Below are 14,391 nucleotides of genomic sequence, written 5' to 3'. Positions count from 1 at the left end.
AAACTGATGCTTTTTTGCTTTCAGCTACTTTGTACAGGAAGTTGGCAGCTGAGATTCAGATCTCTCTGTGGGGCATTTCATTCGTGAGCTTTTAATTCTCAGCATCTTGATAAAAGTGGGCCTACGCTGTCGTGAATGGATGTTTATTCATATCAGATTTAAGGTTTGGAATGAAATTCATGTTCTAGCAAGTTAAAAACACAGCTAAAGAAAAAAAAATACAAGCCATTAGACTTTGGGAACTTACTCTAGATCGTGGTCCCGGAACTTCTGTCTTCATTAGAGGTCCATCATAATCAAAATCCACATCAATTTTAGCTGCAGCTTGACTGATATATCTGTGTCCTGTAAGAAATAATGAAAAGCTGAGTGCAGACCGTATTGTCTGTGCTCTCCTCTCAGAATAAATATACCTACCTTACCTGACTGAGAACACTTGACAGATAAGAGCGATTACATTGCACTGTCTGAAGCGACCGAATGTCTCATCTTTGGCAAGTGTTAAAATAAAACTAATACCAGTGAGGTGGCTTTAAAAAAAATCGAGTGAAATGACAAGACAGTCCTAGAGAAACAGAGGCAGATCCTGCTGTGAAGGACAGGAGGACTAAGAGCAGACCGATTTCCATTGTCGTTGTTGCTCTGTCCATTACACCCTGAACAAGCCTTTGTTGTGAATTCCCCCCTCCTAAGCAGAGCTGGCTTCATTCGCTGTCAGCAATAACCCAAGAGCCTGATGGACCCCCCAGGTAAAAACCACCGTGATGTTCTGCGACAGCTCACAGGACACCGTTTGAGAAAGATCTGTGTCCCAAAGCTAAAGGCTGTGTTCAAAACAAATTCAAAATCTGAAGTGAATCAGTGTCTTGCACAGCAGCTCTGATATGTGGGTCAAATATAGTGAGGGTTTTTCCTCTGATCCTGCCTCTGACCTTGCTGTTGTTTATCCATCTTTATAATTGGGGAATCATAATAAAATCTTAATTAAAACAAAAGGCAAAAATCTCCTGTGCTTCATCAGTAAGAGGCTCTGCTCCTATCTCTGAAGTAACTGAAAACACGGGGTTTAGGCACAGCTGATACAACAGCGACAGTTCTAGGAAGCATATATATTCCAAATATGTAGATATTCCATGAGGGGATTACAGGGTAATATGGGAATTGTACATTGGCAACAAAGCAAGTACGGATTGAAGAGCTCTACCAAGGTGATCAGCAAGAGCTTGTTCTGTACACCGTGGTTAAGTGTTGACCTAAACTAACGTTCTTAACAATTACATTTTTTGTCATGAAGCACCTGCAAACCTTTACCCAGCATGACAGCATCCACAAATTAACCTTCATAAGCCTAATTTAGGAGCATCACACTTGTACCATATCAACACCTGAAAGACAAGGGCAGAACTTTAGTCTGTGACAGGCATTTTAAGTTGGTGCAATCTGGAAAACCCAAACTGAAGATCCTTCACTCCCTTTCTCATCAGTGAGATGCTGAGCTGAAATTTCATCTGAAAAAATCACAGTCCTGTGAAAGCTTCTCTATCTGAGCACTTAAAGTCACTGCTCATTTTGGGAAAACATTGTCTGCAAAGGTGATTATCCTCCTCAGTTTTAATTCCAAGCATTACATCTGAGATGCGTCAGTGCCCTCTGCAAAGCTATTAATAGGTTTCATTACAGCAACGCCGCTTCATTTTTGTGTCATTCATGTAAATTGGGGACCGCGTGACAACTGCTCCACTGGAAAAAAAACCATAAAGCTACTGCATATAAAAGGTCACAAGCTACACAATTTGTAGCCAATAAAGATGCAGGTTTAGTAGATGCACAGTGAAGTCTAAAAGGGGAAGAGAGACCAGAAGAACCCTGTTGTGCACCCTGCTCCTTCCCCACGGAGACTGCAGCAATCCCCACAGCAGCTTGTGCAGGGACACCACCAGCCTTGACTTTTTGCCTGAGTTCTCATAAAAATGCACTCGCTTGGACAGTGATTAAAGATTTCCTCTCCTGTTAACAACCAAGCCACCCCACAAACATGCCAGACGCCTGATCGCCAGCACTAAAACCCAGACCCACCGTCACCTGTGAGACCTGCAGAACATTTCCCTCTCTCACCTCCCCAAAGAACGATCTGTGAAATATTCTAACAGATGAGGATTCTAAATCAAATACAAGTTTAATTAGTGCTCTAAGAAAGTTCTGTTGTGGTTACTGCAAAGGGCATAGTCTCCCTACAAAAACACTTATTTACGCAGCTGTACGACAGGGAATTCATTTGGAGAACATTCTACTGTTTTCCTAACTTGTTTAACACGACAAGTCAAGAGGAGGTTGCTTCCATCAGCCAGGCTGTGTAACAAAGATCAGCAACGTCTTCTTGCTCCTGTTTAATGCCTCAGCCTCTTCTGCACAGGTATGTTGAACCAGATATTTGCTAAGGGCACACACGAGCCATTAACAACCGGCACTTTGCTGTGGGTGCTGCAGTAACTCAAACAGGCACAGCTCGTGTCTATTAACGGGGTTTCATATACAGCACAGACTGGTCAAGTGAAACTAAACCATACAACTCTTGCCAAAGAAGAGCTGCTTTAAAGATCATTTGAATCAAGTTAGTTACCGTCAATTTGTGAGGCATTATGTTTTTAAACAACAGCTTCAGGAGCAGATTACCCAAACCACCATCGTTTTCAGTAAGTCTGTGAACCAGAGCCATCTAAAAAACAAGCAACACAAGTGACTGGTTTCCCTTCATTTGCTTGTTATCTCCTAAAGCATGCTACATACACATCATCAAGCTATACAAGCAAATGATTTCTAGGTCAATTCACTGATACAAATTTAATTTCATATATCTGTTTTCAGGAGCCCACAGAGTATCTCATTTTATTAACACCAGTACAACAGCAGCTATACTGATTTATTGGTAGTTACACTTGCCAAGGAGTCATTCGATCTCGCAGCTCAGGCAAATGCTATGGTTTGAACTTGAAGTAACAGCTTGCCATAAATAAAATGAAAATGCCCTGTGTTGCCAGATCAAAGATTTCGAAAAGCGCCTTTTTAAATTCCTCTTAGAGATTGAAGAATACTGGCTAGAATAAAACCTTAAAAAAAATCAAAACCTCAACATTCAAACAGAGCCTTTGACAGCAAAAATAGAGTTAATCCTCAAACTTTTTCTTTTTTTTTAATGAAGCTCTCTTCTCCCTTTGAGAGTATAACATAAATGATTGGCACAAACTCACACAGTTTCTAGCAAGGTCAACAGATTTATTCCAAATATCCCACTCCACTGTCTGTCAGAGATGCATATTTGTTCACAGGGTTGGTTAATAATCAATAAAACAACTCAGATTTTAAGAAGACAAACCCGTGGTGCTGCCCTTGCTCCCGAGGCCCACACAGGGAGCACAGCTCTGGAGGGGCTCGCCCTCCAGAAAAGGCTTTTCTGAGCACTGGGACACCCCGTGACAGACACCCGGACACTGGCATCAGTATCCGTGTTGTTCTGCCTTGAGGAGGATGTCAGCCCCGAGGCCCCTCTCTGCCTCTTGCTTCCCCCCTCCCAGTGTCAGTATCACGTCCTCCTAATAGTGCAAATACAAGTAAATCAGCTCACTCACTGCTTTGTTTCATCCACAGTGAACTGCAGCATGCTTGGCTCAGCTGGCTTTCCTGTCTTGAAGGTACTCAATGTACTTTACAACCTAGCCCAAATTACTCCCATTTGACTTTTTAATATCAGCTTCCCTGCAATAGTAACCCTGAAGTCGCCCCATAATGTGGGCTACTCCAATTTGATAGTTAACAAGTTTAAGACCTTCAGGTCTGGTTTTGACCTTTGCCTCTCCAAAACACAGCAAAGATGGGACAGATAAAAACTGGCATTCATCCTATGTCCAAGCAAAGTATTTTCAAGAATTAAAAATCCCTGGTGGCTGGTCCTCCAGTGAACTAACAGCATTGTCTTTGTAAGAAAAGATCTGGAATACAGAAAATGCCACAAGGGTCAAGTGAGACCTGTATTTCCCCAAATGGGGGAGCTGAAATTCTCCAGCAGATCTCCACAGTGTGCACAGTTAGTATGACTTTGTCAGTGATGGACTGACAGCATATGCACACGATAAGCCACCACTTGATCCTGACGTACCTGTACTGCTCCAACTCCTCCACGCAGACAGCCAATGGTTGTATCACAGTATCACTGTATGTTTGGGATTGGAAGGGACCTCAAAAGATCATCTAGTCCAATCCCCCTGCTGGTGGGGCTTTTCTATTTTAAAATTTATTCAAAGCAAAAGGTGGAAGCTCAACAAAAATATATGATGGGCCTAAACATTCTCACATATTTTTTAAAATAAAATTTTAGGTTGCTATTCTTAAATTCATGTTACAGTATGACTGGTATGTAAATCAGTAACTAGATGTTTAATTAAAGTCATGCTCTTGAGCCAATGGACCAAGTCAATCTGCTGTTGAGGTCTATGATCAAACTGCAATAGAGAAATGGTTTCTTATGCTATATTAGCTTAAGAACAGGACCAAATAACATGGCCTCAGTGTGTAGAGTTAATGGGCTACAGTAGAGTGTTTGTCTCTGAAGCAGCATTAGGAAAGCTCTTAAATCACACTTAGCTAATATGACAGAGAACAGCACGCTCTTTCCCCTGGTAAACAAAACTCTCTCTTCACATCATGGCAAAAGTCAAAACCAAAACACATGTACTATTAATTAACCTAATTACCAGAGAGCACATTGGCTGCACTATTTGCAGAGAATTTTCTACCCATCCTGTTTAAAGAGAGTGGGTGCAATAAGTTAAATTCTACTTTTCTGGGTTCATGCAGGCTTCTCAAAGCTCTATGTAACACACCATCTCTAACACTTGAATAACAGCAGCAAATTATCACACCCTTCCTTTCCATCTAACAGGATGCCATCATTTGCTGGGAGACAGAAGAGCTCGTTTTCCAACCTCTCTTTTCTGTGCTCCCGTCATAATTCAGCAGGTGTCTCACTCAGCGATTTTTAACATAGTACCAAATTGCTACAGCAACACAATTAATACAAGTGCACCCTCGTACCATGTTGTGATGCTGGCAGTCATGGAGAGCACCACTGCTAACAGGTCTGTGTGCTACGCTGTGATCTCTGCCAGCGAGAGCCAGGTTCAACACAGGCCTGCAGAGAAACCCCTGACATGTTTGACCAAAAGTAACACTCATATAATCACAGTTCCTGAGCATACAACAACTGAATATCACCTGGGAGAAACTCCAGCGGAGGCACTGAACTTACATCAGTGTAATTAAGAGAAGGAACTACCCCAAGAAAAACAAACTAAAAGAAGACAGGTGAAAACAAAGGCTGGCACACCAGATCTCCTGAGTGCTTTGCTCTGGCAGTGCAGTGAGCGCTCCCCAGTGCCATCGCATTGCTGCCCCGTGCCGTGCAGAACCGCAGTCTCTGTGCTCACCTGCAGCCTCCACTCCACAGCGTCTATCAAACCACCCTCCAGACAGAATTGTGGAGGCCCTGACAGCCAAAAGTAGGAGGACTGCGATTTCCCCAAGTCCTCTTTTAGGTGTTGCAAGTAGAATCTGTTACTAGCAGATCTTGAAAGGGAATGGCAAAAGGCCAGGCTAGCGAGAGATGTTTGGAAAACGAACACTGCTATCACATAATATTGTGAAAACTGAGACTGCTATTTACAGAGTGCTTACGCTGTAAGATCAGCAGCTCTTCCACATGAGACTGTCTGTGTTTCAGTACTCCCACATACACACTGGAGATTTTCTCGGAACAGGATTCTCCAAAGACAAAATCCAAAACCAAACGGGCTGTACAGAAGTGAAAACTCCCGTAAAAAAGAGGCAGAACAGTTCCCACTCCCCACTATAGCTTTATCTCACATCATCTCTTCAGCACTTACAGGAGCATCCAATTACTAATTTTCATGTTGATCTCGTGATCCGAATAAATCATTTGCAGCATAGCATCTGTCAGCCAGGAATGTCGCACGCTAAAAATCTGCTGTGATACAGCTCCTTCTGGTGAGGGGTTCTCCTCTTGCTCCAATTGTTCTCATCCCTGGACACACACACGAAGTGTTCAGTCCCAAAGGCCACGGGTTTGTCAGACAACCCACAGCCAAGGCCCTCTATGCTTTGCTTCAATATTTTAGCAGGTTTTTCCTGAAAGCAAAGATGCATTAATGGAGCCCAGGGTCGCCTTCCTTTCTTACTGAAGATCTACACCTCTCACTGCACTGGTGAGAAAGGAAGAGGGAGTTACAGCACATCCGCCCTCAAGTCTCTCTCACAACTGCAATGTATTTGTGTTTGGGAGCAGCACAGAAGTGTGCAAGACACATGGAGCGACAGGGAGCACCAAGTGATACCAAGGTGACAGATTAGCCCACAGGACTGACAACTAACGAAGGCCTGGCTGCTGCAAGGGCTTTCCGTTGTCCATAATCGACCAAACGATCCCTCTCTTGTGCAGGGAAACAGTGTGTCACTCCCATCAATAGAAGTGCATTCTGTACTGAAACACTGACCTAATACTTGCCCAATAGTTACAAGATCAGGCTTTGTGTTCTTTACCCAAAGGTCAGTTGCTCTCCAAAGTGTATTATTTAACAGGAAATCAATAATGTTTAAGTTTCTGAGCCAAGGGAAGGGTCCCGTGTTTGCCTGTCTGTGGCAGAAGGAGCACAGTGGCACCGCAGAAGAAGGGCTGGGGGAGAGAAGAAACATTAATATTTACACAGAGATGGCCGTTCAGCCATACTGCATTCAATGTAAGAGCACATGAAATGGATGCTAGATCTTACATTCTACACTGCTTTGTCCAATACAAATTTAGTTTTTCTATCTAGTTCACAAAGATTGCAAGCTTAACATACACACACATATGCTGAATTACAAGCTGGGGCCAAGCAAGAACTTGTCGTTATGCATTCAGGAGAAAGTAGCTTGATGCTGTGTGGTAAGTTATTTCACACTAGAGCCAACTACAGGCAGAAACACACCCCAGCAAGATCCCCCTCTTTGTGTCAGTCACACAAAACCTCCCCACGAGAGAAGACAGGCAGAGTCACATTACACAGCACACAGACAAAAAAGGCTGATTTTGATGGATGGTTGTCCCATCTCTGCACCACACAATACCAGAAAGCAGCTCTGGAAGAGCAGAGTTCCAAGGGCTGATGAGCTTTGTTTCAGTCAGCATGTTCACAGCGCAAATTAAGAACTAAATAAGTTGTCGTTCGCAGAATAAAAAACACACAACATACAAAACCCAGCACCTTTGTGGGCCACTTCTGGACTACAACTGCATCATTATCTAAGATGCAGAACATATTCTTCAAGTTTTGCAGCATTCAACACCACCAGACAAATCCAGCAGTGTTCACACTGGAATTTGCTCCACCAGCATAAAGTGAACGCTTACCAAACACAGACCAAGAAAATACTTTAAAAAAACACCTTACCAAACAGAAGCAGCCTGGAGTTTTGCTGCAGGCAACAGGTCAGTTGTCGACTAAGCAACATCGATGCCATTTTATCTTTATTCAGAAATACTCAGTCTTGAGAGATGTTTTTCTGGCTGATGTTCTGAAAAAAAAAAGAAAAACAAACTCTTATTCATGTCCCTGTGGATGCAACCAACACTACTGTGCCATTCATTTCCATTTCCCCATCACTAATTTCAACCCAAATAAATGAAAGCACTTTGCTGGATTACTGCTGATGTTCAGAGCAGTCTCAGGATTTAGACCTAAGTCTGATGTTAGGTCTTGTTGAGGCAAGATTCTAGGCTAAATCTGAATCTCCCAGCCTTAGCGGGGCCAGGGACTAGGAGATCAGTATCTATTTTCTCTTGTTTTTCTTCTTTACTTTCTCTATGTATGTAGATTATGTTGAACCTTTAAAAACTTGTTTCCAGTCCATCCCTCAAGCCAATCTGTTACTTTGATTCGATCTAAGTTCATGAGAAAAATCTCCTCTAATACAAAAAGACCCTAATGTTTCAGAAATTTAATTTTCATATTGTCTTTAGTCAAGATACGATTTGCTTTCCCTCACGCTGGAGCTTTTTCAAAATTGGCAACAGAAAACAAAAAACTCCTTGCCTATGGAGATCTATTAAGTCACAGACCTATTAATACTCAGGTACAAAGGAAATTCCTGCGCCTTCTCAGACAATCGACCCCACACTTGGTTTCACTTAGTTTGCTCTGAGTTTAATTTAATATTTGAGGTATTTTGAAACTTGCCAAGGAGAGCAAACACTTGCACAACACTTGTGTGCACGATGGAAAAAACTGGATTAGCTTTGTAAAGTTCTGGGCCAGAAGCCTAGAGGGAACTAGTTAATTTTTTTCAGACAAGGGTAACTTCACTTATAATATTCATTTAATTCATTAATTAATTTTTCACTTTCAGCTTCTTTCTTTAGTTGTGCTAACTTTTGTAGAATCAATGCGCAAAGAAATATCACAATACCAAGAAATTTCTTATTTCATGACCATCCTCTATGAAAACCCAAACGCAAGTGTAGGTCAGTGAGACTGCCACTGTGGGAAGAGCTGTTGAGGGGAACCAGTCCAGCACCTCTTACAAGGATTCACCACCTTGACCGATATCCTCTGCTCAGAGCTATTTATCTGGTCTGTTCTTCTGCAATCTACAATTCCCTCCTTAACTCTGCTTTGCAAAGCACCACTTTTTAAGCGTCTCAAGGAGCCTGTTAAAGCTAATGTGAACTTACAAATGGAACAGCGCAAACATACCTATGTGAGAAAGCTAGAACAACCCACTGAGGTTCTCTTTGTCGTTCTAGTCTCCTTCAGTCATCTCCCAGGGATGTTTTGCTATAAAGTGAATAATCTACCTTCCCCAGAATGATGAGATGCCTCTTCACATACAAATCAAACAAACCTTCCAGCCACATCACCAGCATCCAGTGGTACCTACTCGTCCTTCCCTAGGCAAACCACTCTTGTCTTTGCTCCCAGAAAATGTTATTTTATCTTCTACCTTTTACTGTTTATCCTAAGTCCTTTAATGGTTAAAATAAAATATTCATAAGAGGCTCAAAAATATATTTGGAAATGCTATTGGCTTTCTGAAATACTCGTAGAAAAAAAGTACAGCAAGAGGCTTAAAAATAAAGTAGCTTAGCCCTAATTTTCCTTGACAGTTGTTATATAAAAAGTTTAACCATTTTCTAGTCCAGGGTCAGAATTAATCATATAATATCCCATTTGAGTATAACTAAACCCAACTTCTTTTCCATCTCCATTACGCACATAGATTCTCGCAGGAGATCAGCTGATGTGATGGGTATATGTGTTTAAGCATGTGTTACTTGGTTATCATAATAACCAGCTGAATTTTGCCTCTGTAACCCCTGTCTGGACCACATCCCCAGCCCGGCGAGCAGCAGCAGCACTGTTTGCCAGCCGGTAGAAATCACCATGGTGCACCCGCAGCGCAAAAACATCCATCGACTTCAGATCTCAGACTGTACAAGGGATGTGAAGGACAACGTCTGGATTAGATCTGTGATTAAACGCTCGCTACTTTACACCTCACAGAAGTGAGACCCTTACAGAAAAAAGAGATTCAAAAAAGTCTTCTTTAAATATTTTTCCTCTAATGGGAGCTGAGCCGGAGAAGGCCATTGTTACAGGTGACTGTATAAAACAGCAATTCTGAAGTGAATTTTCAATACATTAATACTGCAGATATTTTTGCAAATATATATGGACATATTTTGTACGTAACTTTGCATTACATAAACACATACAGTGGCAAACACAGCTCAAGTCACATTTTTCTAGTTAGAAAAAATTACTTTAAAAGAGGAAGCTTAGTACAGTTTATTGAGCACATGAAACATAAGGATAAGTGGATTTTTTTAAAATGCACACAATGTGAAATGGGATGTATTTTTTTTAACAGCAGCTCTTAAAATTCTGTACTGAGTGATCATTTCTGACAGGCAAAATTAGTCACTAGAAATAAAAACAATCATTCAGCAGCAGTAGCCTATTGCGAACAAATAAACACACACTGTTTCTGTGAGCTAACAAGATAATGTTTCTAAGGAGCAACACCCAGAAAAATAAAAAAAATAAGAGAGGGACCCCAACATTCAGGGGAATTTGATCCAGATAAAAGAGCGAAAATATATGAGCTAGGAGTTTGTGTAACATGCTTGCTTGCTAGCAGAGAAGCTAATGCAGCATGACGTCCATGCTCCAGAGTGCAGCTTCCAAACCTGCCCCGACAGCATCCGTGAGAGATGCACAGGGAAGAGACTCTGCGAGTCAGGAGGAGAAGTCGGCGCTGCAGATTTGCATTTCCTTCCCGCAACTCATGCCAAAGACACAGAAGCCTGTTTGAAATTCACGGGGGCACATTCATCTGCCCCTCAGCTGCTCCAAAACCCATTTAACCAGGAACAATTCAGTGGTTTAGAAACAGCAGGGCAAGCTGCACACTGCAATTACTCCACGAGTCTTCACGACCCGCATTTGGGGAGCAGGGAGGAAAAGGCGAATTCATTCCTTTTTTTTTTTCTGTTTTCCTTTTCTACGATGGTACTGTGGTGCTATGTGTTAACTGCTGTGAAATTTAAAATATCTCAAGCCATCCTCTCAGTCAGGGGCCCACAGGCAGCACCAGCATTTTGCCTAAAAGCAAAACCCCGCTTTGCACACCACAGCCCGCCCTGCATCCTGCAGGTGAGCTGGTGGGGATGGTTTGCGAGGAGGGTGTTTTCCCAAGAGCTGAGAAGTCTCTGCAGTTCAGAGCTCATGGCGCTTTGACGCTGCATTTTCTGCACCTGTGCTTTCAACAGTGGAAGAAACTGCAAACTCAGAAACCAAGGTAGCTATGGTTTCTGAGACTAAAACAAAAGAACAATGTTGAAAAGCCTGGCAGTACTCGGGTAGCTGTGCTGGAAGTGGGAAAATAGCGCAATGCTGATTTTCCCTTGGAATTAAATGTTAATTTCCTTGGCTTCACCAGAGAGTGAATCCAACTACCATTACAAAGACCAACAATGTGATAAAGCATTAGTGGGCCAGTTTTTTGTGTCATTTATCTTCCATGAGCTCTTGTTTCTCCTTTTCTAACCTCCACAATGCTCCTGCAGCTGCACATCAGTGCTCTTCAAGCAGCTTTTCTGGAAGAGAATCAGGCTGAATATATGAGAGACAAGCTGGAAAGGGTTTGGACAATGGGGGCAGGACATGGGCAGTGAGAAGAGGAAGGCACAGACCCTGTCACACAAGCAGTGACTGCCGTGTGGTAAACCAGATGAGATGAGCAGTCCTGAAAGAGGGGAAAGACAGAAAGGCAGCCAAAACCAGAGCTGGATGGGACTATGGCTTCTGGCGGGACAGGGACAGGCATTCCAGCCTCATTCCTGCATCCCAAGCCTGTCACCTTTTACTCTGCAACAGTGTGACAAGCTGGAAGGAAAAATCTTAATCAGTCTTACTGTATTCTGCGCCCCAAAAACTCCTGAAAATCCCTCATTACTCACTTTTTATTGTTTTCACCAACTTCTGGCAGACAGTATATTCTACGACTGGGGCCCGCAAAAGAGAGTTGAAGGACTCTGTCTTAAAAACATAATAAAAATCCAAGGTAGTTTATTAAAGGGGGGCAAGTCTCCTGGTTTCCAGTGTTCATGAACAAGCATCTTTCAGAACTTCAGTGATGCAGCTCAAGTATTTTACTTCTAAAAAGAACTCAAAGAGATCTCAGGGCCTGGAATATCCCCAAAATTTCACAAAGAAGTACGGGTGAGGTAAAAGACAGTTGAATCTCTTATTCATTAAACATAATCATGTCCTTCCTTAGTCTGCATTTGAGGAAGAATGGGGCAACCTAATGGCACTGCAGCATCTACGTAAAAACATTCGATGTATAGAGCATTTGCTGTTTGGAAATGCCCTGCGATCACTCAGTACCAGCCCACCCTCCCCTGAGGAGACAGGGACTGTCCACATCCAACACAGCAAAGCAGGAAAACGAAGAATGACTTCACCAGTTGTTATTGACCTGGTGCAGGGTGACATCAGAAATCCCACTTACTGCTTTAGCCACTTAAATGCAGTCAACAACAAAGTAAATAAATAAACAAGCCTGCCAGGATGTTGACTTATTTAACTGCAATTCACTTGGTCCCAGAAGCAGAGTTAAGAGTTCAATACAGACTACGCAGTTATGAAAGCCTGAGTGCACACACTGGAATACAACAGGTGCTTCTAGTTCAACAGGCTTGGTTTTTTGTTGTGTTTGTTTGTTTTTCCAAAGGTGTATTTCTGAAAGAAATTTGAATTAGCTTACAACAGTATTTGCAAGAGAAGTTTGTTACTGTAACATCAAGAATTTCTAGTGATAGCTAGACTAGGGCTATCTCAAATCATCACAGGAATAGGAAAGTCCTGTTAAGAGGTAGCTGCAAGAAAATTTATATCTAGGTTTCATATTAGGCCAGCATTAGATTTTCCATCTGACATCTACACTAATGCAGCACAAAACAGAGCTGAAACCCTCAGCTTCCGGAGAAACAGTACCGAGCAGCATCCTCGTGAGCCGGCACAGAAAAGAGGATCCAGCTGCTCCTCAACCTGCTCAAGCAAAGGCCACAGCCCCGCACTCCAAAAGCCAGGGTGGTCACAGGCACCCGCATCGGGCAGCAGCTGGGAAAGCCAGCGCAGAGAGTGGCTGTCACCTACAACACGAGTTTGTCCTTGGAGAGGAGCCCACCAAGGCACTTCCCACCAAACGCCGACAGCAAAACGAGCAACAGCCATCTGCACAAGGAAACGTCTATCTGCCATCAAAATGGGGTTTGCCAGAAAACCCTCCACAAGCTGACAGTTGCTTTTGCCATTTATGCCTCTAATAACCTTAACAACTTTGCGTAGAACAGGATGTAATTGGAAACTCCATAATTGTACTTAAGTTGTCAAGGACACAGTTGTCATAGCTACAAGGAAAGCTCAAGTGTCTGTTATTCATGGTTGCTTATTTATTTATTAACACCAACAGGACCAAACAGTCCCCACTATTTTTCAGAAGAACAGAAATGGGGAGACCGGTTTTGTTTCAGGTCCTGACAAAACAGTATATATCGCACAGGACAGTATAAGCTGTCCCTAACAAACCAGCTCTTTGCCCAGCTCCCTGACCTCACTCCACATTAATCGGGCATTCAGGTCAGGCTGCTTGAAAACTGCACAAGAGACCAAAAGAAGATGAAACGCATGAGGAAAACCCTCACATCTGTGGCTTGGAGGGACTGCACAGTGTCCACCACAACACAGCAATACCCACCAGCCTAATGAGACCAATGATCAGAGCTGAATCAGCAGTGAAGCCAGAACAGAAACCTTCAGTCCTTCCACCAAGTTTCAAAACTCATCTCCAGTCAGAAATGCCACTACACCCATGTGTCCAGGTTCTCCTTAGATATCACCTCAGCAGGGTTTGGTGGCTGGATATGAATACCTCTCTTTTTGTATTCTTCCTGCCCTCGTCTCAGTTTTCCCTCTCTCCAACAAATACTGGACCAAGAAAAGTCTCCTGGTTCATAATCCAATGGATAAGAACAGGTGGGAATGTTGCGATGATGGCACCCCAGGATTCAGGTGACACATGGAACTTTTGAGCAGCTCATTTTTGATTCAAGAACTATTGGAACAGCTAAGCTGGGATGAGATGTACCTACAGCTTCCCCGTGAAAGAAATACATTGTCTCGGCAAAAGAAAAAACGGGGTCTAAAAAGCATCTGTTAAAAATAGGGCAAGCTCCAGATGCACAACTAAAAATACCTACATAAACGGCATAACTGTACATAAATGTTAGTAAAAACCAAGCACAACTAAACTAATGTTAGTTGAAAAAAAATATATATTTTTTTAGTTTGTCATTCCTTAACAGCTCCCAGTCAAAAAAATTGCTCTTTGATATTTCAGTGAACTTTACTAGTGAGCTATCCACAAGAATCCCTCTTCAAGCCTGTATATTTCAAATCCATTATTTTAAATGCAAATGGCAACAACATATCCAACCCATGACTGTTAATTTCCACACATTTCCCAAACCAAACCAGCCCGGCTCTCAATGGGTTAAACAGCTGAAATGATGACACTGCTGTGCTTTTCACATTAGTTGTTCCACAATCATTCTGTAGCTTTGGAAAAATTACAGTATTGCAAAGTACCCTCCAGTAGAGCTTCCTCCAAGGAAATTTAGTTCTATTCCTTGTGAGATTTTGTTCCTCAGCATCCTACTACTGCCTCTTCAGAGGTCACGAAAACAGACAAATAGGATCAAATAAAATGTACTGTAAAGGC

The 14,391-nt window shown here is 42.5% G+C and overlaps 1 protein-coding gene across 5 annotated transcripts in view; it reads right to left on the bottom strand.

Annotated features, from left to right (window-relative positions):
* ABAT (4-aminobutyrate aminotransferase) overlaps positions 1–14,391 on the bottom strand; it is a 48,722-nt gene that overhangs the window by 20,358 nt on the left and 13,973 nt on the right. For 4 of the 5 annotated variants that reach the window (XM_065030776.1, XM_065030774.1, XM_065030777.1 and 1 more), the window contains 2 exons: positions 7,500–7,623; positions 248–345 (listed from right to left, as the gene is read on the bottom strand). In XM_065030776.1, the coding sequence (XP_064886848.1) occupies positions 248–345; positions 7,500–7,569 (168 nt within the window). In that variant the 5' untranslated portion in view covers positions 7,570–7,623. Of the gene's footprint in view, positions 1–247; positions 346–7,499; positions 7,624–11,566; positions 11,641–14,391 lie in introns of those variants that run through there. The other variant, XM_065030778.1, reaches the window with a different exon arrangement.

This window comes from Columba livia, chromosome 15 (assembly GCF_036013475.1).
Source record: "Columba livia isolate bColLiv1 breed racing homer chromosome 15, bColLiv1.pat.W.v2, whole genome shotgun sequence".
In the NCBI taxonomy this organism is placed as follows: Eukaryota; Metazoa; Chordata; class Aves; order Columbiformes; family Columbidae; genus Columba; species Columba livia.
This window is presented reverse-complemented; position numbering and strand designations above follow the sequence as displayed.